Here is a 26,506-nt window from a genome sequence, read left to right as displayed (position 1 = left end):
TATTTGCAAGAAATGGTCATGGTTTCCAGAAGTGACCTCGACCAGAGACATTATTTATTAACTTACACTCTCGTTGACTCTTCAATTATTTGATTTAATCGACGGATCCGTAGAAGAGAATCACACAAAGGCCATGTTGTGTTTACCAAAGATTTGCTCGGAAGTCATTGAGCAGCATAACAAACGACCCGATGGCTTCACGGACCGTTTTAAATTGAATTGATTTGTTTATGCTGCGTAAAAAAGAAGTGTAAATATATCAAAACTTTCTTGTGCTCTAAACCCATGCAGTCTCTGAGCAGCAAACACATTGCATCTTATTTGCATTACGTTATTGGACATTTTGTAATTTCAGGCTGTCTTTAAAAAAATCTGGTCTCGGACAGCAGATGAAAATTAGCTTCTGGCTCACTTAGTTTAATTTGCATTATCCCTGTAAAAAAAATACAAATAAATAAGCAGAAAACAGAAACAGATGGAATAATTAAATAAAACAAATATGACATCAAATAATCCTATTTGTAGATATATACAATGTCTATTTTACAAACATTTATTTTTTGGCTACAGCAGCATGGATGCATAAAAGAAATATAAAAATCCACAATGTGTACAAAAAACAAACAGTGTCTAATTGCATTGTGTAAATAAGCAGACAACAGAAACATGAAACAATTAAATAAAACAAATAAGACATAAAATAATCCTATTTGTAGATATGTACAATGTCTATTCTACAAACATTTATTTTTCGGCTACAGCAGCATCGATGCATAAAAGAAATATAAAAATCCACAATGTGTACAAAAAACAAACAAGTGTCTGATTGCATTGTGCTAAATAAATAATATAATATTTATCATTAACCCTCCTGTTACCTTCACATTTACTAACATCTTATTACCCTTGGGGTCAATTTCTCCCCAGAAATTAAAACCTCCAGAACATTATTTGAATTAATATTGTTTCCCAAGTTTAAGTGTGAGGTACTTTATTTTTGTTTGTTGACTACCTAAATATCCCTTTAAATAAATAAAAAAGTTGATATTTCTTATATGTTTTACAAATTGGCCCCAAAGAACACCGATGCATACAAGTTGTGTACAGGACATTGAAAACATATGTGAATTGTATGTTTTATTTCCAGGAAAAGTCGTGAAATATAAAGCAAAATTAATGATGTAAATTATTTTTTTTGAGACGTTAAACATTGAATGGGGTCAAATTGACCCCAAAGGTAATAGGAGGGTTAAAAAAAGATATTCCTAGAAAGTATTTTCAATGAAAACACTTGTAGAGGTGCCGTATATGTAGTTGCTTCGAACGTCCACCAGAGGGCGCGAAGGCCCCGCAGCCAGGAGGAGGAGGTCCGTGAAGATCCTCCAGCTCCAGCGCCGAGCCGAGCCGTCCTGGTCCAGTCTGTCCGGGTCTCTCTGCCGCATTCTTCAGGGGAGGAGGACGGAGGACGGGGGGCATGAGTAGTTACCCACCCGATTGTCCGTGGGCGTGAGAACGGGAGCGACCGAGCGATGTCTGCGCCGGGATTCACGAACCTCAACAGCTCCATCGGCTACGGACAGAACCCGGCGACCCCCCACCGGAACGGTACGGGCTGACGGTTGACGGCTAACGGTTGACGGCTAACGGCTGGCGGCGGGCGGTTGGTTAGCCGGCTCGCGAGCGCCTGCGCGTGCTTTAAAAAAAAGAAACCTCTGTGTGAACGGGTAGTTTAGTCTTTCGCGCTGCTTTATTTTCATATTCATTCTTTCGTTATTTTGATACAACTGTCCTCTGGTGCCGATCGGATAAATAACCCTCGAATATAAACCGGTATGACGTCAGAAGTCGGCTTGGAACCGAGGCTCTCGGGTAATGCTAGTCGTCGGCTAGCTAGCTAGCTTTAAAAAAAAAAAAGCTACACCGTTAACTGTTATACACGCCAGCTACATAATAGCGACGTCACGTCACTATTTCCGCGTTGCATTGTGGGTCTGATTAACAACCAGTCCATGAGAAGTATCCCTGATTTAATTTGTTTTTTTATTGATGGTTGCTGTGCCCTGTTATCAGTTGAGAGCTAACCGGGTCTTAACCCCTCAGATGCTAATGAATGCAGCTGGTGGGACTTTTTTAAATTGTTTTTATGCTCTCAGCATTTTATATAGACATATATATATATAATATATGTTATATATATTATATATAATATATATATTATATTATATATATATATATATTTGCCCCTATCTACATGTACGTGACAACCCCATCTCCTTCTCTTCAGGTCCAGCACAGACCTACCAACCCATGCATCCACCCACAGGCTGCTATGGAGCTCCACCTCAACAACAGAGCTACCCCACCACCCCTGCCCACCCGGATCCTGCTCCCAGCAAAGCACCCAACACGAACAGCGCCCACAGTGCTGACTACTACCACGGCAACCATCACCAGCAGCACCAGCAGCAGCACCAGCTCTCCCAGCACCATGTAGCACCCTCCCCATACTCTGCTCCTCCTTCACAGACGTATGCCGCCCTCCCTTCTTCAGCACCATCACCATCACCATCACCATCAAATGCCCACTACAGCCAACAGCCATTGCAGCAGCAGCCGCCGTACGCTCCCCCGGGATCCTACTACGGGCCGCAGTCGTACCACGCTCCCCCGGCACAGCGTTCCCAACAGCAGCCCGGTCTGGTGCCCGCGCCGGCCGTCGGCCCCGGGGCGCCCGTCTACCCGATCGTTTCCTACCCGTCTGCGCCAGGGAGTAGCCAGTTTGGCACGCTGAGCTCCTCCCAGAGCGCCACGCCGCACGGAGCCACGCCCACCCAGATGGGGGCCCCCTTACATCAGTACGGCGCCTCAGCAGCAGTGCATCCTGGGTACGGCGTGGCGCCGCCGGGTCAGCTGGAGCCGACCGTCAACGGTCAAGGAGGCGCGGGTATGTGTGGCGAGAAGGAGACGTGGCACTCCAGAGCACGATGTGCATTTGGTGTTTGCGGAAGCTGTTTAATGGCAGCGGTCACATAGTTTATTGCCAGGTGTTTGTTTATGTCGGGGATCGTGCGGTCGTGGAAAACCTGGAAAAGTCATGGAATTTTAAAATGGTCGTTTCCAGGCCTGGAAAAGTCATGGAAAAAACTTAAATCACAAAAGTTTTGGAAACGTCATGGAAATGTGTTATAATCACATGTTCATTGAAATAATTAATATGTTTTTTAAAGAAAGACGCTCAAAATAAAAGCCGGCGTACGCTCTCGATACGCAACATGTTCTAAATTGTTCATTTTATACCGAGATTTCAGTTTGGTCATGGACATTTGGTTTAAAGTCCTGGAAAAAACTTAAATCACACAAGTTTTGGAAAAGTCATGGAAATGTGTTATATTCACATGTTCATTTACGCCGAGTTTGAAATAATTAATATGTTTTTTTAAAGAAAGACGCTCAAAATATACGCACAATTTTCTAAATTGTTCATTTTATACCGACATTTCAATTTGGTTAAAAGTCCTGGAAATCCACTGGTCAACATGTGTAGGAGCCCTGTTGTATCTTGATGCAACTTTCAGATCAGCTACATGACTAAAGTGTTTTAGGCCTACTCAATTTTTGACCCCCAAAAACATCTAAACAAACTGGAACACGCACACAAACAAATATATTCCGCAGTCCTAGAAGAAAGGTCGTGGTGGAGTTGAGGAGGCAGATTTAATAGTTCAATTTTAATAGTTTTCTGATTGACGGCTGTTATGAAATAAAACAAACGGCAGTTAAAGTCGGAGCTTTGTTTACGCCGGCCGCCGTGTGTGTGTGTGTGTGTGTGTGTGTGTGTGTGTGTGTGTGTGTGTGTGTGTGTGTGTGTGTGTGTGTGTGTGTGTGTGTGTGTGTGTGTGTGTGTGTGTGTGTGTGTGTGTGTGTGTGTGTGTGTGTGTGTGTGTGTGTGTGTGTGTGTGTGTGTGCCACAGGCCACCAACACTACGACCAAAGCCACCCGGCGCCTCTGAGCTACGACTCCTGCGGCGGGGTCGTCCACGGCGACGCGGACCACCCGCCCTCGGGAACCCCTTCGGTCCATTCCTCACCGGGCCATCGCCAAGGTAACGCCTGACCTCTCACCGGCGCGCTCGCTTCAACGGTCGTCCTCTCCGGTTTGAGTTTCGGTTGAAATTTGCATCAGAGTAAAAAAAACATTCAAACCTTTTTCCTAACCTGCTTCGCTTTGCACGAAAAAGTCGTTCGAGGGACGAACGCCGGCGCTCGGCTGCGCTCTGGATTCTGTCATTTCTGCTCCGAGTGAGAGAGCGAGAGAGAGAGAGGTGTGCTGCATTTCCAAGAACACACACACACACACACATGCGAGTATTTATACAAATGTGAGGGTTTCAAGTTGGAAGCTACCAGCCAGCGGCTGGTTTAAGTTGTTCGTCACACAGACTTTTTCCACTTCCCGCTTCGCACCTAATTCTGTCCACGTGAGGTTTAAGTCGTTACTTTTATTCGCGTTGACTTTTGTGAGGCGACCTCCTCAAATGTTGTTGGTTTCACGAAGACTTGGAGAAAAGAGTTGCTGCGAAACTGGTTTTCCTTCTCCCATCCTTAGAAAATACGAAACGTCAAGACCTCTGTTATTCTAAGACGAAAATATGCTGTGCTGATTTTGGGGTGCACTGCCCCTTTAAGACCAATGCAACCATCTGTGCTCCTCCAGCTTGTCAGCGTTGGTCTTAAAGGGGCAGTGCACCCCGAAGTCAGCACAACATATTTCCCTCCAGGTTGTTCTGCTGTGAGTTTCTCGAGCTGCGGAGACGATCGCCTTCTCCCCGATGCGACGTGGCGACGTGGCCCTCGGCTTGCGGTGCAAAAATAAACGCGTGAACAAAATTAATTACTTTCTTCCCAGAAGTCGTGACTCGAGAGAATCCGTTTGACCTCGTCAGCAGTTTCCTGCGGGAACTATTCTCGCACGCACTACTTCCTTCTACATCTGCTACCTCCATCACTCGGCAACTTGCATTCGATGAATTTCACTCCTAAGAAAGAGAGAAAGAGGAGAAATTCTGTATTTAATTTGAGCGTGAACTGTCCCTTTAAGTCAGTTTGTTGGACACAATGTGGAAACCCACCACCAGCTGCTTCGATCAGTCAAGGGATGAAGACGACGACACACCAGGTCCTCTGATCTCCACCGATCACCCAGTCTTGACCGTTATTTTCTTGTGTGCCTCTCCTGCCCCCCCCCCCCCTCTGCCCCCTCCCCCCTTTCAACAGGCATGCAGTATGGATATGTTGCCAATAGTGGAGCTAGCTCTGCCTCTGCCGCCGCCTCAGGCCCGGCCGCCGCCCCCTCGTCATCCAGCTCTGAGGATGATGATGATGAGGAGGATGAGGAAGCAGGTCTGCTTTAGCTTTTACTTCCTTTAAACCATTCATTTCCACTCTCTCCATCCCCTTAAACCCATTCATTTCCACTCTCTCCATCCCCTTAAACCCATTCATTTCCACTCTCTCATCCCCTTAAACCTATTCATTACCACTCTCTCCATCCCCTTAAACCCATTCATTTCCACTCTCTCCATCCCCTTAAACCCATTCATTTCCACTCTCCATCCCCTTAAACCCATTCATTTCCACTCCCTCCATTCCCTTAAACCCATTCATTTCCTCCCTCTCCATCCCCTTAAACCCATTCATTTCCTCCCTCTCCATCCCCTTAAACCCATTCATTTCCACTCTCTCCATCCCCTTAAACCCATTCATTTCCTCCCTCTCCATCCCCTTAAACCCATTCATTTCCACTCTCCATCTCCTTAAACCCATTCATTTCCACTCCCTCCATCCCCTTAAACCCATTCATTACCTCCCTCTCCATCCCCTTAAACCCATTCATTACCACTCTCTCATCCCCTTAAACCCATTCATTTCCACTCTCTCCATCCCCTTAAACCCATTCATTTCCTCTCTCCATCCCCTTAAACCCATTCATTTCCACTCTCCATCCCCTTAAACCCATTCATTTCCACTCTCCATCCCCTTAAACCCATTCATTTCCACTCTCTCCATCCCCTTAAACCCATTCATTTCCACTCTCCATCCCCTTAAACCCATTCATTTCCACTCTCTCCATCCCCTTAAACCCATTCATTTCCACTCTCTCCATCCCCTTAAACCCATTCATTTCCTCCATCCCCTTAAACCCATTCATTTCACTCTCCATCCCCTTAAACCCATTCATTTCCACTCTCCATCCCCTTAAACCCATTCATTACCACTCTCTCCATCCCCTTAAACCCATTCATTTCCACTCTCTCCATCCCCTTAAACCCATTCATTTCCACTCCCTCCATCCCCTTAAACCCATTCAGCTGTTTCCTGAACTGGAGCTGCACCTGTTGCACATTTCTTGGCCGATTCCGATTTTTCCTTTCCTCCTTCGAGCTATGACGCCATCGTTTTTGTCACTTGTCTCATGTGGAACATTTTAATTCAAAAGCACGTTCATGACTACAACATTGACTATTCCATGATTTAGTTCCTCCTAAAACTTCTCCTGAAGTTAAAGGTCTTTCTCTCGCTCGCTCAAATCTACAAGTTGTCTTTTACGGTCGGTCCTCCACGACTTATTTTGGACTCGCCGATGTTCCGCATCGCGAGCGTTATGTAATCCAATCCGACCGGGAAACGTATACACACACAAGCGTGTTACCATCGTTGGAAGAAGGGGCTCCGCACGCTGTGCATATCGGACTATTTACATCTGTCCAGGCGCTCCCGTCCTCCGCTCTGTATAAACAGCCTGCAGTGCATTCGGAGTTCAACAGAGATCTTTAGTCTGTTGGTCACGCCGAATCCTTCACGGCTGAGAACGAACACACACACACACACACACACACACACACACACACACACGTGAAATGTGTATTCAAAGGGTATTGATGAAATATTACTATTTCAAGCTGAGGCTGGGTTGTGTATCCTGATGGAGGCGCTCACAGCGCGCAAATGTTTTTTATAATGTCGTTTTTGACTAATCTAGAGAGAGAGAGGAAGGGAGAGAGAGGGGTAGAGGGGGAGAGAGAGGGATTCTTGTTTTTGAGCTTTTAGAACTCTCCAGACTTCTCTTCTTCCCCCTGATTGGTCGCTCCATAGAATCAGATCTTGTCACGCATCAGACAGGATGCTGTTTCCCACCGAACGAACGGCGCCTTAATTCCTCTTGTGAAGCCTGGCAGGAGGAGGTGGAGGAAGGCTAAGCTGTCCGGTGTCCTCCTCCTCCTCCTCCTGCTCCTCCTCTTCCAGAGCAGATAATCCAGCGGTCCCACTGGTCCGATTTAGATAATTGGATCCCGCCCCGTCCAATGAGCCGCCTGCCAGTGGTCGGCCCACACGGATTAACAGGGTCAAATATTCCACTCGTGTAATCCTTCTCGAAAACCCGATTCTTCTTTATCGGACACGAGAGGTAATTCCATTCAGTTTATTCTACACCGCCGAAAATTACACATTTGCATACGACATCCCTGACCTTTGACCTCACACAGGATCAGGAGAAACTCCCCAAAAAATAGGAAAAAAAGTGGAGAAGCCTTCAGGAGAGCAACAGAAGAGGATCCCTCTGCACGATGGACAGAACCGTAGACGTCACGTGACCAGAGTTACAACTCGTTCATGACTATGACATCATGAACTGAGACCTGATGAGTCGCAGCTCTTCAGCGTCCCGCCTCCTCTCTAAGCCCTCTGTGTGTTTCTGTTGGCGCTCTGGAAACAAACGCTCGTGTTTATTATTCACCGACTCGGCTCGAGGCCAAACGAATGTTCCAAACTTTAAAAACGTGGCTTCTACACTAAAAGAAAAACAACGTAAAAAATGAATTATGAATGTCATTATTATCCTCTTTTTGACGGGGCTCAGTTCCTCCTTCCTTCATTCCCTCCTTCCCTTCCTTCCTCCGTTCCCTCCCTCCTTCCCTCTCTCCCTCCTTCTCTCTCTCCCTCCTTCTTTCCCTCTCTCCTTCCTTCCTTTCTTCCCTTCCCTCCCTCATTCCTTCTATCCTTCCTTCCTGTCCCAGCTGTCCCCGGCTACCTTCATTCCTTCCCTCCCTCATTCCTTCCCCCTCTCCCTCCTTCCCTCCTCCAGCCTTCGTTTCTTCATTTTTCTCGTCTTTTTTGTGTGTGCTCCTTTTGTTGTTTTGCTTCTTTAGTTGTTGTTGTTGTTGTTTGTTCTGCCGTGCTGTCCCCGAAGCTCCTCGTTTAGCTCGCGTTGATTGAATTCTTCACTCCGTCCGGTCCTCTCAAACACTTTATTTCAGTTTGTTTTCTTGTGGTGTCTTCCTCTCTCAGGTGGAGACTCCTCCTCCTCCAGCACCGGCAGCGCCTCCCCGCCGCCCAGCAGCTACGACAACCTGGAGGGCGGCAGCTACCCAGGTACCGCTCACCTTCATCTACCTGATCACCACCAACCCCTCAAAGTGTTATTACCAAAAGTCAACTCTGCATTATAAGACTTCCACGAAGTTCCAGGTGTAGCCGTCATTGTAAATGCAACTCGAGGTAAATAATTTAGATGGAATGTGGAAGGCAGAAGAAAAATAAAAACTAATTATAAAAAAAACATGTTTGCCCGAACCTAAAAAAGTAAAAGCGATGCACACGGGAGAGGTGATATCTTGTTCTCCGGTGAAAGGATGAGGAGATGCACTTTTCAATTTATGTAAAAGCTTGTGACGTAAATGCAAACACACACACACACACACACACACACACACATGCACTTTGCAGCTACGCTAACCTTTGCATTTTGTCGTAACCGGGTCAAAACCAACCACCCGTCTTCCAAAACGAGCATCAGTTGAGCTCTCTCTCTCTCTCTCTCTCTCTCTTTCATCCAGATTCCATGCCGCCGTCCAACCACATGACCAACCAGGCCGCGCCCTACGGTAGCTATGGTTACCCCGGTATGCCGCCGGCCAACCACCAGGGACCGGCCTCCGTCACAGACTCCTCCCCCTCTCGTGACCCATACGGCCAGCCAAGCTACCAGCAGTACTCCCAGGTAAGACGGGGCTACAACTGAGGCTCCGAGTTCCAGGTGCCATCCTGTCTCTCTCTCTCTCTCTTTCTCTCTCTCTCTTTCTCTTTTGCAGCAGCTGTTGTGTTCTTGTGTTGACACACCTGATGAATCACAAGAGTAACACATTTGACATATCTCCTTCCCTCCCTCCTTCCTTCCTCATTCCCTCCTTTCCTTCCTTCCTCCTTTCCCTTCTTCCTTCCTCATTCCCTTCTTCCTTCCCTCCCTCCCTGCTTCCTTCTTTCCCTCCCTCCCTCCCTGCTTCCTTCTTTCACTCTCTCCCTCCTTCTTTCCCTCCTTCCCTCCCTCCCTCCCTGCTTCCTTCTTTCCCTCCCTCCCCCTTTCCTTCCCTCCCCTTCCTCCTTCCCTCCCTCATTCCATCCCTCCCTGCTTCCTTCTTTCCCTCCCCTTCCTCCTTCCCTCCCTCATTCCTTCCCTCCATCCCTCCCTGCTTCCTTCTTTCCCTCCCTCCCCCTTTCCTTCCCTCCCTCATTCCTTCCCTCCATCCCTCCCTGCTTCCTTCTTTCCCTCCCTCCCCCTTTCCTTCCCTCCCCTTCCTCCTTTCCTCCCTCATTCCTTCCCTCCCTGCTTCCTTCTTTCCCTCCCTCCCTCATTCCTTCCCTCCATCCCTCCCTGCTTCCTTCTTTCCCTCTCCCTCCTTCTTCCCCTCCCTCCTTCCTTCCTTCCCTCTCATCCTCCTTCCCTCCATCCCTCCCTGCTTCCTTCTTTCCCTCTCTCCCTCCTTCTTCCCCTCCCTCCTTCCTTCCTTCCTTCCCTCTCATCCTCCTTCCTTCCCTCCCTCCCTGCTTCCTTCTTTCCTTCCATCCCTCCCCTTCCTCCTTCCCTCCCTCATTCCCTCCCTGCTTCCTTCTTTCCCTCTCTCCCTCCTTCCCCTCCCTCCTTCCTTCCTTCCCTCTCATCCTCCTTCCCTCTCATCCTTCCCTCCCTCCCCTGCAGCCGTTCCCCAACATGTCCCAGCTGTCCGCGGCCCTGGGGGGCCTGAGCGGCGTCCCGGAGCTGGAGGTGGCGGCCTTGAGGCCGGTGAACCTGCTCCAGGAGAGGAGCCTGCTGCCCCCCCGGCCCCTCGAGGCCCCCGAGCCCAACCTCAGCCCCGACCTCCGGAAGGTCAACTGTTGCCCTCAGTAAGTAACGCGGAGGAGGCGGAGCTACTGGTACTGCTGGTATTCCATACCTCTGGTATTTCTGATCTCTCTTTCTGTGTGTGTGTGTTATCTAACATGGTTTATCTCTACTCGTGTGTGTGTGTGTGTGTGTTATCTAACATGGTTTCTCTCTACTCGTGTGTGTGTGTATGTCAGGTCCTTCAGGTGTACCCTGACCAGCATTCCTCAGACCCAGGCTCTACTCACCAAGGCCAGACTCCCTCTGGGCCTCCTCCTCCACCCCTTCAGAGACCTACAGGTAGGATCTGATGTCTCAACCCCCCTAAAAAATCTATTTATTTGAAAAAATAGAATCTCATTCGCTAACTTCTTTACGTGCGTGCGGTGCCGTTTTGTTTTATTGCGTATGTTTCATGTGTAAACGTGTAAATGTCCCTCTCGTGGGGTATTTACAGATGTTTACGTGTCCCACTGAGAAATAGATTTCACTGTTGCCTCGATGCTTTCGCCCTCATATAGATTTATTGTCTATTTATTTCTCGATTCTCAGACCGTGTTTTATTGTGTTTACAGGTCGACTGTTTATTCCTTTTGTCATGCGGACGTATTCTGTTGACTGATGTCGTGACGAAGTCCAAACGTCTAAAGATAAACATTTAATACCCGACAGCTGACTTTCAGCGCCACGCGCTCTTCAGCCTCTTCTCTGGGACTCTCGTCCTCCATCGGCTGAGCGGTGGAGACGTGAAGTCATGTGACCTTTTATAACTCAATGTTAGCTCTTTCTTATTTTCACTGATCATCAAAGTTCATGCTGAACAAAAACATGTAAACAAAATGTTGCAAAAGAGTTTATGTTCTGCAAAAATCCAGAAAAATATATCATCACGTCTGCTCTTTGTCGAGGGAACCAGCGCGGCTCTAACTTCCTGTTTGGCCTTAAAGGAGGAGGAGGATAATAAGGTGGGAGGAGGAGGAGGGAGGGAGGGAGGAGGGAGGGAGGATGATGAGGTGGAGGGAGGGAGGGAGTGGAGGAAGAGGAAGAAGATAAAGAAGAAGGGGGAAGGAGGAGGAGGAAGCAGAAGGAAGGAGGATGATGAGGTGGAGGAAGGAAGGGAGGGAGGAGGAGGAGGAGGAAGGAAGATGATGCTGGGGAAAAAAGTTGTGAATTGGTCAAATATATTGAAAGTCCATTTAAAGAGACTCTCAGAATAAAATCTGTTTCTCAGCCTCGGGTACCAGCGATGGGGAACCTCACCTCAGTGTTAAAAAGAAAAGCTTGAAAAAAAGATTCTTTTTTTTTAGGGCGCCGAGGCATGAATACAGAGGGCAATGTTGTGTCAAAGTCATGATGAGACGACCCTTAAAAGAGACACTTGTACTTTTCCAGTATTTACTCTTTTTTCTTCTCTTCCCTCTCCCTCTCTCTCTCCCTCTCTCCCTGCAGCAGTTACCGGTGATCACGTCGAACACCATCGTGCGCTGTCGCTCCTGTCGCACCTACATCAACCCGTTTGTCACCTTCCTGGACCAGCGCCGGTGGAAGTGCAACCTCTGTTACCGGGTCAACGACGGTACGAGCGCCGCCTCGTTTATTGTGCCTGGGGGGAAAAAACCCTCCCCTCTTTTGACTTTTCTTCTCTTCCGTTCAGTTCCGGATGAGTTCATGTACAATCCGGTCACCCGGTCGTACGGCGAGCCCCAAAAGAGGCCCGAGGTCCAAAACGCCACCGTGGAGTTCATCGCCTCCTCGGACTACATGGTGAGCCGACTGGGACGTCTCTCGATGGCTTGTTGTGAATGGTAATTCAGCGGTGGGCCACTAGAGGGCAGTCTCGCCTCTCTGTGCCACAACATCTGGACCAAAGATGCTTCTGCTGTGTGAAGTTTGATTTTAAAAGAGAAAAGAAAATGAACTCTTACACACTTGGAATTAGACGATGAACTTATTTCCCCATCTTACCCCCACTAATCTCTCGCGTGTGTGTGTGTGTGTGTGCGTTCAGTTGCGGCCCCCTCAGCCTGCGGCCTACCTGTTTGTTCTGGACGTGTCTCACAATGCCGTGGAGGCGGGTTACCTAAAGTACTTCTGTGAATCACTTATGGACAACCTGGACAAGTGAGTGACTGGGATGAAACGCTGTGGAAATGTGTCTTATGACTTAGTTTGCTTCATGAATAACGGAATTTGTAAGCATCATTTTTTACAAATATATATATAAACACAAAGTATACATCAAAAGTTTTAGAACACGCCCATTTTTCCAGTTCTTATTGAAGTGTAAGCCGTTGAAGTCCAGCGAATAACCTGATGGTACAAAGGTCAGCGGCAAACTGCCAGAGGTCAAACAAAAAAAGTTGAGGTGACCAAAAACTAAAAGATATTGTAGAAAAATGACTTTCAGGGACAAGTGACGGGTTAACAACCTGCAGCTGTACATTGATGCTAACACGTCCTCCAGGTGTCTCACTGTGTGTTGATTACCTACACACCCAAACCCGTCTGTCAGAGCAGTGGAGGAACACACTGTCACTACGCCCTCTGAAGCAATAGTTAGACAGTATTGCACTGCAGGAAAATAGCCCATTGCTCTTATAATGGCAAGAAAAGTGCAGTTAACAAAGGAAGACAGAGAGACAGACCATAATAACCCTTAAAAGTGTGTTTCCTTCAGAGAAATTGAGGTGTTTTGACCGGTCGCGTGTGTATTTGTGTTGCTTTAAAACCCTCCCTGACTCTCCTCTGGTTGCCATGTGCTTCAGGTTGCCGGGCGACACCCGCACCAGGGTGGGCTTCCTCACCTTCGACAACACCATCCACTTCTACAACCTGCAGGAGGGGCTGTCGCAGCCGCAGATGCTGGTGGTGTCGGACATAGACGGTACGTCTGCTCTCTGAGATCCGGCTGCAGGCTGTTCACCCTCTGATGGCTGAGGCAACGGAAATACACTCAAAGGAAAAGAAAAGGTTTTATTTTAAAGCTTATCCAGGAATATAAACGAGGCGTGTCACAAGAATCCAGTGCTGCACATTTTTACATCTGACCTTTATCTCGCTATTAAAGTCTTCTTCTGTGATTTTATTTTTTAAATATTTGAGGTTTTTAAGGAAATCGTGTGTCCATTCTTTGATGTTTTGGTTGCTGGAGAAAAATTCAAATTACATCCTGACAACAACTGATGCGTCTAATTGGACCATATCTATAACTACGCACACACACACACACACACACATCGTCTGTTTGTAGCACCTGGAGTGTTCAGAGTCTCAGAAGGTTTTTATCTTTAAATGTTATCTCTGTCCCCTCAGCTCGGTAATATATATATATATAATAATCTTTTATTATTATCATTTAGTTTTTTTACCCACATTGGCCCAAATCTATTCGATTAATTTTATTATAAAGTACAGCCTGATTACTTTAATACAGGCTCACATGCAGTCGAGCAAGTTTTCAGAGCATGAAGAAAAGATGATAGTTTTGTTTTTAATTTAAATTAATTATTTCCGATTACAAATGAATAACGAATTTGAAACTCGATTTTCTCCAATTCTTGAACATAATGTTCAATGTCACTGGTTCGCTCCACGGTGACGTCTCATTACAGAATCCCCGTGAGTCTCTCTGTGATCCAGATGTTTGTTTTGTTGTTTCCAGACATCTTCATCCCGTCTCACGACAGTCTGATGGTGAACCTGAAGGAAAGCAAAGCGGTAAAAGCCCGTTGGTTGTTTTTAGTGTGTACAATAAATATCGTTAATAACCCGTTGATGCGACTCCTCCCAGCTGGTGAAGGACCTGCTGACGTCTCTGCCGGGCATGTTCAGCGAGAGCAGGGAGACCCACAGCGCCTTGGGCCCGGCGCTGCAGGCCGCCTTCAAGCTCATGTCGCCCACCGGGGGGCGCGTCACCGTATTCCAGACGCAGCTGCCGACCATCGGGGCCGGAGCGCTGCAGTCGAGGGAAGACCCCAACCAGCGCTCCAGCACCAAGGTACCAAGGGGGAGGAGCTTAATGCAGCAAGACCTTGAAACTGCGGCGTTGGCTGTGATCTGTAACGCCTCCTGGCCTCAGAGCCTCTGAGCCTCAGAGCCTCCTGGCCTCATCGTTGTGTTTCTCCTCTCTCTCTCTCCTCCGTCAGGGGGTGCAGCACCTCGGCCCCGCCACAGACTTCTACAAGAAGCTGGCCCTGGACTGCTCGGGGCAGCAGATCGGGGTGGACCTGTTCCTGCTCAGCTCCCAGTACACGGACCTGGCTTCACTGTGTAAGGACGCCCACATGGCAACCTCAGGGTTCTCCTTCTCCTCCTTCTTCTTGTTCTTCTTCTTTTTCTTCTCATTTTTCATTTTTTTTCTTTTTTTCTCCTCCTTCTTCGTCTTCTTCGTCTTCTTCTTGTTCCTCCTTCTTCTTTTTCTTCCTCCTGCTCTTTCTACTTCTTCTTGCTCATTCTCCTCCTCCTTGTCCATTCATTCTGTTTGAACTCGTTGTCATTCTGTATAATTTACAGTTGCAGATAAACATCAGGCTGAACTAACATTATTAATATGTTATTATTCCGTAGAATTAGATTATTTGTAGGATTTTTTCTAACTTGTGTGATCAAAACATTTCCCGAAGGATTTTCCAACCCATTAAAGCAATTTTCCCATTTTGGGTAATTGTCTCAAGGAATGACGACGGACATTCAAAGCTTTATGAAAACCTCAAAAGAAACTCTTCATTATAAGAACAATGACACGTGTTAGCGGCTCTAATGGAGGCCGAGCACCACGGCACAAGAACATGACGACATCTGCAGCATTATCCTCTTCTTCATTGCCGACTCCCTCGATCGGTGTTCATGGGTCGTCATGGTGCGTTACCACAGCCTCGCGGGCCAATAGGAAGAGAGCACCCAAAGGACCGACCCACCATCGTTATTAGTTTCCATCGCTCTCTTCATGTATTTGGTTAATACTTCCCTCCTCTTCCTCAGCATGCATCTCCAAGTACTCGGCCGGCAGCATCTTCTACTACCCCTCCTTCCACTACGCCCACAACCCCACTCAACTGGAGAAGTTCCAGAAGGATCTGGAGCGCTACCTCACCCGGAAGATCGGCTTCGAGGCCGTCATGAGGATACGCTGCACTAAAGGTAACCCCCCCCCCCCCCCCCCGGAGTCGAGACGGACGCCATGTTGTTTTAGAGTGTCTCACTTCTCACCCCACGCTGCGTCCTCAGGTTTATCCATCCACACGTTCCACGGTAACTTCTTCGTGCGCTCCACCGACCTGCTGTCCCTGGCCAACGTGAACCCCGACTCCGCCTTCGCCGTCCAGATGTCCATCGACGACTCTCTGGCGGACTCGTCTCTGGCCTGCTTCCAGGCCGCGCTGCTCTACACCTCCAGTAAAGGTGCACAGCCCCGTTTAAAACTTGTGGATGAACCCTGTTCATTGGTCATGAGGATGAACCTGTTCATTGGTCACCATGTGGATGAACCTGTTCATTGGTCATGAGGATGAACCTGTTCATTGGTCATGAGGATGAACCTGTTCATTGGTCATGTGGATGAACCTGTTCATTGGTCATGAGGATGAACCTGTTCATTGGTCATGAGGATGAACCCTGTTCATTGGTCATGAGGATGAACCTGTTCATTGGTCATGTGGATGAACCCTGTTCATTGGTCATATGGATGAACCCTGGTTCTCGTATCTTGACCATCGCTCCGTCTCTCCCGGTAGGAAAACGACGGATCCGGGTCCACACCTTGTGTCTGCCGGTGGTCAACCAGCTGAGCGACGTGTACGCCGGCGCCGACGTTCAGGCCATCACGTGTCTGCTCGCCGACATGGGTGAGTCCGTCACACAGGTGTAAGTAACGAGGACGACATGGAAAACCTGGAATAAAAAAATGTTTTTTCCAGACCTGGAAAAGTCCTGAAAAAAATGAAATCCCAAAAGTTTTGGAAAAAGTCTGAAAATAAATGAAATCCCAAAAGTTTTGGAAAAGTCCTGAAAATAAATGAAATCCCAAAAGTTTTGGAAAAAGTCTGAAAATAAATGAAATCCCAAAAGTTTTGGAAAAGTCCTTAAAAAAATGAAATCCCAAAAGTTTTGGAAAAGTCCTGAAAAGGGGTTATATTTATATGTTCATTTATGCTGCGTTTGACTATCGTCTCTCATTCGTTTGTCATTTAAGGTTTTTACTCGCGTATACACCGAGAGTTCCCATTGGTCGTGTGAATCTGGTTTCTGTCCTGTGAATCTCCTGGTCAACATGTGTCTGACCCTGCCGTTGTAAAGACGTGCGCGTCACGTCCTTCAACGCGAGGTGCCGCCGTGTCCTCTAACGCCTCGCTGTGTGTTTTCCGTGCCCCTCGCCTCGCAGCCATCGACCGCTCCGTCACGTCCAGCCTGTCGGACGCTCGCGACGCCCTGACCAACGCGGCGGTGGACCTGATGAGCGCCTACAAGAGCAACGTGTCCAACCTGCAGCAGCAGTCCGGCCTCGTGGTCGCCGCCTCCTTGCGCCTCTTCCCCGTCTACATCCTCGCGCTGCTCAAACAGGTGCGTCGCCGCGGTAACCCACCACCCCCGCACCGGGGCTACACGCCCTGCAGAACGCACCGCGCTTACATCACACACACACACACACACACACACAATAAAAACTGTCACACAGTCTTCCTAAATGGTCAATTAGTGTGTGTCATCCACTCCGGACTTGTTCATTCACACATCCAGGGTGTGTCCCGACTTATTCTCACGCTCGTCACGTCATGTCGAGACTAAAAAACAAAACCTCGATGTCCGACTACGTCAGGCTCCACCCTGAACAATTTCAACACTTATTAGACGTGAATTAAGTCAAATTACAGACCCGTTGCCCGTGTAATCCGCCTTCATTCCAAAGACATTCAGATGGTGAGTACTTAATAATAAATAAAAGGATAGTTTTGAAGTCGTACGAGGTACTTATCAGTGGATTTATTACCGATGGCGGTCGGCGAGCACTTAGTCTGGAGGACAGACGGGAGCACAGGGCCCGTCTGCTGAGGGAACGCATTTAGAACACTTAAAAAATAATCGATCTGGGCTCGAGCGCGCCCTATACTTAGAATATTTCGATGCTCTTACGTCTTTGTCGTCACGCAGACGTGAAACACGGGCCTTTGTTTCCGTCTACCAACGAAATTGCTGTTTTGGTCAAAGGAGTTTTTAAAGAGAGCAGAGAACTGTTTATCTTTGAGCTGTTGCTCTTGTCTGTTTGTTCTAAAAGGGGGGGGGCGGACATCCACTTCAGGTAAAACACGATGGATAAAGTCCGAGACGTTACGGTGAAGCGTCATCGGGCTCATGAACGGGACTTCAAAATACCAAAACTAATATCAGGGTTCGTACGGTTATGGAAAACCAGGAAAAGTCCCGGAGTTGGTCAAAATGTTATTTCCAGGTCTGGAAAAGTCCCGGAGAAGAAAAAAAATCCCCAAAGTTATGGATGTGTGTTATCTTCATATGTTCATTTACGCTGAGTTTTAAATAATTAATATGCTTTTAAAAGAATGACGGTCTAAATAGAAGCCGGCGTTCGCTCTTTCATACTCGCACATTTTTCCGCGCTGCAAGTGAACGCACCGTAACTGAGAAGACGTAAATGTTTATTAGTTTAATCTAAACTATTGTCTCATTCATTTGTGTCATTTAAGGTTATTTACTGGATGCTTTGGAGTTCTCTTTGTTAGTTTAAATACGACGTTTTCTCACTTTTTCATGTTTACATCGAGATTTCACAAAAATGTCTGGTCATGGAAATTTGGTTTAAGCTCCTGGACGCCCATCGGTCAACGAGTGTATGAACCCGGTAATATTCTAATGATCAATATTAAGTAGAGATGCGTTTTGCCTTCCCAGAAAGCCTTGCGGACGGGCACCAGCACGCGGCTGGACGAGCGCGTCTTCGCCATGTGCGAGTTCAAGACGCAGCCGCTGCAGCAGCTGATGCGGATGGTCCACCCCGACCTGTACCGGCTGGACGACATGTCGGACCAGGTGGGGCGCCGGACGGGCGGCGGCGACCTTTGGAACTCGATGTCGTGACGTCGCTTAGCGGCGATTGTAACTTTTCGAGAGTCCCTTTCCCAACTCGTGTCGCACCGTGTCCGTCTCGCCTGCAGGGGGCGCTGCATCTGAACGACACCGTGGTTCCCCAGCCTCACCTGCTCCACCTGTCGGCTGAGCGGGTGACCAGGGACGGAGCGTTCCTCCTGGACTGCGGCAACGTAAGCTTTCAGTGTTTATCGTCTTTTGTAGTTTAAAAAAAAAAGTTTTTCAAAATAAAAGAAACAAATGTCACGTTAAAAGAAAACTTGACCCACAATACGACGGTTTGTCTATCAGGGTGAGCCGTGTGTAAACTCGAATTCCTAAGACAAAATTCTCTTTATCTAGTTTTTTAGGAAGGATTTAAAATAGTTTTTGTGAACAAAAAAGTAAATGAGGACGACAAAACTCTATAAACAACGTGTTTACAAACTCACATGACCCGTGTAGTTTAATCCTGTCGTCTTATTCTCAGTACGTCACAAACCTTCCCGTTTAAAACACAAAGTTTTCTTTACAAAATGAATACAGCGCGAGGGAAGTATTTAAAACACAACCGGTCATTTCTGTGGGTTCGTGTTCATTTTTAAACTATTTACTCAGCTTCTCTAACTCCTCGCTGTGAGCGATTCGTCCTGCGTGTGTTTACAATCCACCAATCGGAGTTTGAGTGTTCAACATTTAAGAAAGGAATCTCTATTTGTATTTCTGAGGCTTTTTAACTTGTTATTGTTACTTTAACCCGCTGGAAATTCACTTTGGTCACTGCCTTGTGTGTATATTTGGTTTCCTATGTATATTTACCTTCGCATTGAAAATGCAGAAGGTTATGTTTTGATCGCCATTTATTTATTACCTTCGCATTGAAAATGCCGGAAGGTTATGTTTTGATCGCCATTTATTTATTTATTTATTTGTATGCGTGTTATTCGCAAAACTCAAAAAGTATTGAACCGAATCGCATGAAATTTGGTGGGATGATTGTTTATTATCCGGGGACCAGTTGATTAGATTTTGGGATCGATTGGGTCAAAGGTCAAAGGTCATGAACAGGTCAAGTTCTTTCGCAGAACTCAAAGTATTGAACCGAATCGCATGAAATTTGGTGGGATGATTGTTTATTATTCGGGGACCAGTTGATTAGATTTTGGGATCGATCGGGTCAAGGTCAAAGGTCATGAACAGGTCAAATCTTCTTGAATCACATGGAATTTGGTGGGATGATTGGTTATTATCCGGGGACCATTTGATTAGATTTGGGATCAATCGGGTCAAGGTCAAGGTCATGGAAAGGTCAAAATCTTTTTTTTACCATAGCACGATAAATTTTTGTCCAATTGGCATGCAACTAATGCCAAAATGTTCATAATTCAATGCCCAATCTTGTGATATGCGAAGGTATGCGCTCTACCGAGTGCCCGTTATAGTTATTAATGCTTTAATGTGATCCTGAAATGTGGGACTAATAAAGGAATATCTTATCTTATTTAGCACCCCGCCCCATGTAGCTATACAAGATGATGTAAAGTGATGGGTGTAATAGCACTATGGGGGGGGGGGGTCCTGGCTACAGTTTTTAAAGTGACGGCGCCGTCACCTGTCTGTTTAAGTTCACCTGATGGTGTTTACTCCCAAACGTTTACATATGTTCCCGCTGGAATCCTCTAAGTAGTTTTTCCAGAAGGTTTTTAACCCCCGACCCTCCGCCTGCAGGTGTTTTACCTGTGGATCGGCAAATCCTGCGACCACTTGTTCATCCAGGACGTCCTGGGCTGCGGCGACTACGCCTCCATCCCCAACGACATGGTCAGTGAGACGCCCGGCACGCCGGAGGAACTACGGTGTTGTTGTTGTTACCTTCGCATTGAAAATGCGGACGGTTATGTTTTGATCGCCGTGTATTTGTATGCGTGCGTGCGTGTTATTCACATAAGTCAAAAAGTATTAAACCGAATCGCATGAAATTTGGTGGGATGATTGGTTATTATCCGGGGACCATTTGATTAGATTTTGGGATTGATCGGGTCAAAGGTCAAGGTCAAGGTCATGAAAAGGTCAAAATCTTATTTTTACCATAGCGCGGTCAATTTTTGGCACGCAACTAATGCCAACATGTTCATAATTCGATGCCCAATCCTTTTGCGCAACAACGGAAAACCCAGCCGGCGTTTCTCTGTGCCGTGAAAACAAAAACGACTCGTGCAGCGGCGGCAGATTTTTGCCGCGGCGGCGTTTCTGATTCATCGGCCGTTGTTCGCGCCGCTTATCGCGTGTTTCTGTCTAGTTGTTTTTTTTCCTTCACCGCAGACAGACGTGCCTCTGACGTGAAAACAAATCGGCCGACGTTGTGTTTTTTTCTCTCTCTGCGTTCCCAGAGTCACATTCCCGAGCTGGAGACGCTCCCGTCCGAGAGGGTGCGAGCGTTCCTCGACTGGCTGCAGGACAAACGGGCGTTCAGCGCCACGCTGCACGTCATGAAGTGAGACGCGCAGCGCCGCACACCTGGACAGACGTCTGACGAGGCGCTCTCTCTCTCTCTCTCTCTCTCTCTCTCCGTCTTCTATCATTTTATTGCCGTGAAGAGAACGAGGTGTCTCGCTTTCTCTTCCTCCGGCTGCCGAAAAATGGAGGCGTGTCCAGCAGCAGCAGCGAGGCAATGTGTATACGGGTTGAGTTAAAGGGCGGCGATGAAGACGAGGGACTATGAATCACCTTCGTGTTATTTTTAAGAGCTCTGAAGCAGCCAAACTAATCCTCCCTTTGTTCTATTCGCTCCACCCAGAATGAGAGATCGCAGCCTATTGAGGTCAGAGGTCAGGCTCTGCCTGTAGTGGGTAACGTTTGGATCTGATCTCCCCCTGTGAGCGTAAACTGATATTCTCCCAGACTGTAGGGGGCGCTGTGTCGGAACCTGTGGTCTCCAGTCTGGGATCAACTATAAAATAAAAACAGAAGTTTTTGTTTAGGGTTTATTCTATTTTCTGCCTGACATAGAATTTTAAAAAAGTCAAACCAACCCTCCTACCCTCCAACTCCTACCCTCTAACTCTCCTACCCTCCAACTCTCCAACCCTCCAACTCTCCAACCCTCCAACTCTCCTACCCTCAAACTCTCCTACCCTCAAACTCTCCTACCCTCTAACTCTCCTACCCTCCAACTCTCCTACCCTCTAACTCTCCTACCCTCCAACTCTCCTACCCTCCAACTCTCCTACCCTCTAACTCTCCTACCCTCTAACTCTCCTACCCTCTAACTCTCCTACCCTCCAACTCTCCTACCCTCCAACTCTCCTACCCTCTAACTCTCCTACCCTCCAACTCTCCTACCCTCCAACTCTCCTACCCTCCAACTCTCCTACCCTCCAACCCTCCAACTCTCCTAGCCTCCAACTCTCCTACCCTCCAACTCTCCTACCCTCCAACTCTCCTACCCTCCAACTCTTCTACCCTCCAACTCTCCTACCCTCTAACTCTCCTACCCTCCAACCCTCCTACCCTTCTACCCTCTAACTCTAGTACCCTCCTACCCTCCATCTCTCCAACCCTCCTACCTTCCTACTCTACAACCCTCCTACCATCAAACCCTCTATCCCTCCACTCCTCTAACCCTCTCGTCTTTCTCTCTTTCCTCCTTTAGGGACAACTCTCCGTCCAAAGCTACGTTCTTCCAGTACCTGGTGGAGGACCGGACCGAGGGGCCTTATTCCTACAATGAGTTCCTGCATCACATCCAGCAGCAGATGTCCTCGTAGAGACGCTCCGGACGCTCGGACCCGAGAGAGAGAGAGACTAGCGTTAGAGATGACGGACGCCCATCTCCCTGACCGGTTTCAGACCGGTCTCGTTTTAACAGCTCCGCCCCCTCCGAGCTCATCGGCCAGTCGGGATGTGACCACTAGAAAAGGGGGGAGGAGGGTGATAGTCGTAGAAAAGAATAAATAAATGAGGGAACTTCTAGATTTAATCATGTGGCTCCTCGCCGTCGCCCCTCGGTTTAGCTTCTCGTCCTCCGCGTCGCCCCCTGGAGGTCAAACGGGGGAAAGTCGAGCCGCAACACGTCTGTTTAGTTTGAGTTGTTTTCCCCGTGAGCCTCACCCGTAGCTTAGTGCTGTCGTTTTCTTCTTTTTTCTTCTTTTTTGAGTGTTATTCTTTTTATAATTTATTTTCCCCTCCTCGCGGTTTTATTTTAGGACCCGTTTTGAATACACTGGAGAACCAAGCGTTCCTTCTGTTGTTGTTGTCGTTTTTGTTATTGTTTTTCCAGCATGAAATACGAAACGCATGTCACCGTTTTGTTCGCTGCTAGTCTGAGACGTGGACGACGACTGTCCGCGTGGCGGGAATTATGGATTGGACAGTGGTTGGATGTTAAGCCCCGCCCCCTTCCCCTCCTCTTATTGGCTCCCTCTGCTCCGCCTGTGTCGTCCAGATCAAACTCCTCCCCCTCAATGTCAGCGCTCGACTTTTTAGATTTTCTTTTTGTTTGTGTTATTTTTCTTTCTTCCAGGCGATGACATGAAGTTGCTCTCTCCACTTTGTAACTATTGAAAAATAAAATCTTTTATGTCCGATAATTTATGAACCAGCTTATTAAATAAAAGACAAAAACAGAGCTTCTTGGCCAGGGTTTTTATTTACGACTGTTTTACTTGTTTTAGAAAACTTTGTTTGCTTTTTGTCTCTTTGGATCAGATTCTCGGCGTCATGTGACCTTCAGGCTTTGACTAATTGCTGCTGTGTTTGGACGCGTTTCCGTCTCCTCGTAAGTCACTCACGCGTTTTACAGCCTGAAGAATATTTACTTTTAAAGAGTTTGACTTTTGAAAGGAAGAAGAATAACTGGAACTCCAGAGCTGCTCCATCCACAAACAGTTCAGAGCTTCATTCATTTGACATTTGAAATTCTAAATTAATATGTTTATTCATTGTGTTCAAAGCTGTTATTTCTGCACAGTTTTTTAACTCGAAGAAGCTACATAAATATTAATATTCTATTTGTAGAATCGGATCCGAACATTAACAATAACTCGTGTTTTACGGTACGTTTTATTGAAATAAATAGTTAATTTCCAAAATGCACGATGTGTTTTATCTATTTAATCCATATTTGTCGGTGTTTAGATTTCACTGTTATTGTTATTCTTATTATTAAAAGGGAGAAGAAGGAGGTGGAGTGGGGAGGAGGGAGAAGAAGACAAATAATAAGGAGGAGGGAGAAGAAGGAGGTGGTGGAGTTGGAAGGAGGGAGAAGAAGGAAGACAAAGGAGGAGAAAAAGAAGTGGTGGGGTGAGGAAGGAAGAGGAAGGAGGAGGAGAAAATATTCACATTTCATGACAACAACATCTTCATGCTGGATGTCCTCCAGGGGGCGGGGCCTAAAGTACGGCTCATTCACTTCATTTGAAAATCTTTCCCACACTGTATTATTTAAGCTCCTCCCACAGCAGGAAACGAAGAACACACATACACACGTATACACACACACACATACACGCACGCACACACACACAGCCAGCGAGCCGTTTGTTCTCGTGGGAGGAACCGCGCCACGTTTCTTTTGCGTTTTCTTTTCTCTCTTTCATTAAAACATTGCAGAGTTTGAGAGTAAATGTTCTCGTCCAGCTGGAAAAGGGAGTTTCTTTCCTCCAGCAATATTTTTCATTCTTTTCCTGTTTTGCATATCTAAAAATAAGTCAGGCTGACGCCAGATGTTCGTCACGCTGTCGAGATCAGAGGGTTCTCCTCCTCCACAACACGTCTCTCTCTCCCTCTACCTCTGTACCTCTCTACCTCTCTCCCTCTCTCTACTTCTCTGTCCTCCCTTTCTCTCTCCCCCTCTCTCTCTACCCCTCTCTCTCCCTCTACCTCTCTACCTCTCTCTCCCTCTCCCTCTCTCTCATATGAAAAACAACAAGTGGGTGTCGCTCTGCCAGATATATTTATAATCCAGTTGGGAGGGGTCCAACCTGTCACACACACACACACACTTCCAATGGGTCCAAACACCCCCCCCCCCCCCCCCTCTGCCACGACTCCTGGTCCAACTTTCCTTGTCACAACAAACCTTCTTTGATGAATTTGACGAATATAAGACGGGATGTTTTTGAGCAAGTGGAAAGATTTTATAGAGTTTAATGGCTTCACATACATTTTGGGATGAATTGCAAATAGCTTAGTAATGTCTTTAATGTGAGACACGAGCCACATCTTTTAAATAATGTATAATAATATTTATGACTAGAAGCGCATTAGAGTGCAGACATCTGCCAAGGCCGGAAAAAACAATGTGAGTCCCTGTCGGGTTTCATGAATATCAGCCTGCAGTTTCTTCGTAATCCTGCTCGCAAACAAATATATTTATATTGTTTATTTATTTAATATATATATTTATTTTACCTATAATTTTATTATATATAATGAAAAATGATCTAATAAATATATTTATATTATTTATTTTATATATATATAATATATATTATTAATAAATCTATATTTATTTATATTATTTATTTTATATATATATCATAACTATTATAGGTAAAATAAATATATATATAAAATAAATAAAAATAAATATAATAAATAAACAATATAAATATATTTGTATTTTATATTATATATAGTATTTATTTATTTATTAGAATATATATTTTTTTATTTAACAAAGTGCAAGAATAGTTGTGAAGATCCAAGTTTTTCCGCGGTGACGCTCTGTGGGAGTTCCTCCTCTCTGAAGCAGCTCTGTGTTCGTCCCGGGGAGCGAACAATGGGGGATTGTTGCACCGGATGCATTTCGGATAGTCGCGGGTCGCAGCAGTCAAAATAGAGAGAGGGAGGGAGGAAGAAAGAGAGAGAAAGAGGGAGAGAGAGAACGTCTCTTTCGTCGTGGCCGAGGGGGAAACATGTGAGTCTGCGTGGCCCGATAAGGAGATCCTCCATCCTCCAGGAGCTTCACCCCTCTGGGGGTCACTCACGGGACGGAGGACGAGAAATGTTTAGTCTTCCAGACCCCGTGTCCTCGAGAGAGGAAGAGAAGAAGACGTGTCCTCTAAAGAGGAAGAGAAGAAGACATGTGTCCTCTAGAGAGGAAGAGAAGAAGACATGCGTCCCTCATGTTCATCAGCTCCTCATGTCCTCTCCTCGGTTTCTTCATGTCGTGAACAAACACCGTTGTTTGTTCAGCTCTTCCTGCGGCGAGCGGCGGCCTCCCGATGGAGGAAGACGAGGAGGAAGATGAGGAGGAAGACGAGGAGGAAGGCCGGCTGAGTTTTAGGAACAGGGCCGCTGGTTCAGAGGCAGACGGTAATGGAGGCTGCCTGTTAGAGGTCAAAGGTCATGTAAAGCCCCCAAAAGACCTTTTAAAGTCTTTACACTTCTTAGTAAGATATGTACACACCGTCAGAAGGTATTTATACTTCTTCTTAAGGTCTTCACACTATTTGAAGGTCTTTTTACCCAATTCGAAGTCTTTTTACACTATTTTTAAGGTCTTTGGACACATATTTTTTCTTTCATGCGATCAATTCGCTCTCAAATTCTCAGAAATGTTTATTATAAGCTTTGGTTATATTTTGAGAAACGACGACAAACTTCGGAGGCTCCGTCGTCGGAACCGAGAACCCGACGAGAACGCCGGGCTCTGGAGCTCGTTTTACCACCAAGTGGCCAAACGGTGGAATTACAACTTCATGTCCTTAATTCTTCCATAGACTCACTTGTGGTGAAGAGATGTCTGTATCTCAGCAGACCCCCCCCCCCCCCCCCCCCTCCTTCCGTTCTCACCCTTTCACAATAAAAGCCTGACTCGTGATATTTGCAGGCGAGTTTTGTTCCCCTCGTGTTTTGGTGTCGTTTGTTCGCCACGTCCGCGCCGTGCCGTCGGCCTCCAGGCGGTGGCAGCCCAGGCTCCGCCTCTCCCGGTTCAATGTGAATTAGATTCTTCGCTCCCAGATGTTTTCCGTTTGACCGAGGCAGGGCGGACGAGGCCGCGCGCCCCACGCCCCAACCCCCTCGGCCAATCGGGAGGGCTCTCTGCCGGGCGTTCGCTTCTTACCTAAATAAAAACAAGTGTCCGTGAATTACGAGGGTCAAAGGTCGAGGAGACGACCTCGGATCCGTTTCCCCCACATGTCCGTGGACTTGCCGTCTCTTCTGAACACGCAACCCACTGCTGGTCTGGGACCTGCCTCATCCTCCGCCGTGGGCAAACACGCCTCT

At 47.0% G+C, this 26,506-nt stretch overlaps 1 protein-coding gene across 4 annotated transcripts; it reads left to right on the top strand.

The window, feature by feature from the left end:
* Window positions 1-74: 74 nt before the first annotated feature.
* Window positions 75-22,902, top strand: sec24b (SEC24 homolog B, COPII coat complex component). Of its 4 annotated transcripts, none has more exons than XM_056439055.1 (24): window positions 75-1,605; window positions 2,285-2,944; window positions 3,972-4,103; window positions 5,275-5,400; window positions 8,347-8,430; window positions 8,895-9,058; window positions 10,034-10,218; window positions 10,396-10,498; window positions 11,651-11,774; window positions 11,853-11,962; window positions 12,207-12,319; window positions 12,964-13,082; window positions 13,860-13,915; window positions 13,989-14,195; window positions 14,344-14,467; window positions 15,179-15,337; window positions 15,425-15,598; window positions 15,931-16,041; window positions 16,578-16,756; window positions 18,101-18,238; window positions 18,364-18,468; window positions 20,003-20,095; window positions 20,665-20,768; window positions 21,927-22,902. In XM_056439055.1, the coding sequence occupies exons 1-24, from the start codon at window positions 1,530-1,532 to the stop codon at window positions 22,039-22,041; spliced, it is 3,561 nt and encodes a 1,186-aa protein (XP_056295030.1). In that variant the 5' UTR covers window positions 75-1,529; the 3' UTR covers window positions 22,042-22,902. The 4 variants fall into 4 exon arrangements, with proteins under 4 accessions (XP_056295030.1, XP_056295029.1, XP_056295032.1 ...); XM_056439054.1 differs by having other exon boundaries at window positions 87-1,605; window positions 11,648-11,774; XM_056439057.1 differs by lacking the exon at window positions 75-1,605 and adding an exon at window positions 1,629-1,830 and having other exon boundaries at window positions 11,648-11,774.
* The last annotated feature ends 3,604 nt before the right edge of the window (window positions 22,903-26,506 follow it).

This window comes from Pseudoliparis swirei, chromosome 19 (assembly GCF_029220125.1).
Source record: "Pseudoliparis swirei isolate HS2019 ecotype Mariana Trench chromosome 19, NWPU_hadal_v1, whole genome shotgun sequence".
Lineage (NCBI taxonomy): Eukaryota > Metazoa > Chordata > Actinopteri > Perciformes > Liparidae > Pseudoliparis > Pseudoliparis swirei.
This window is presented reverse-complemented; position numbering and strand designations above follow the sequence as displayed.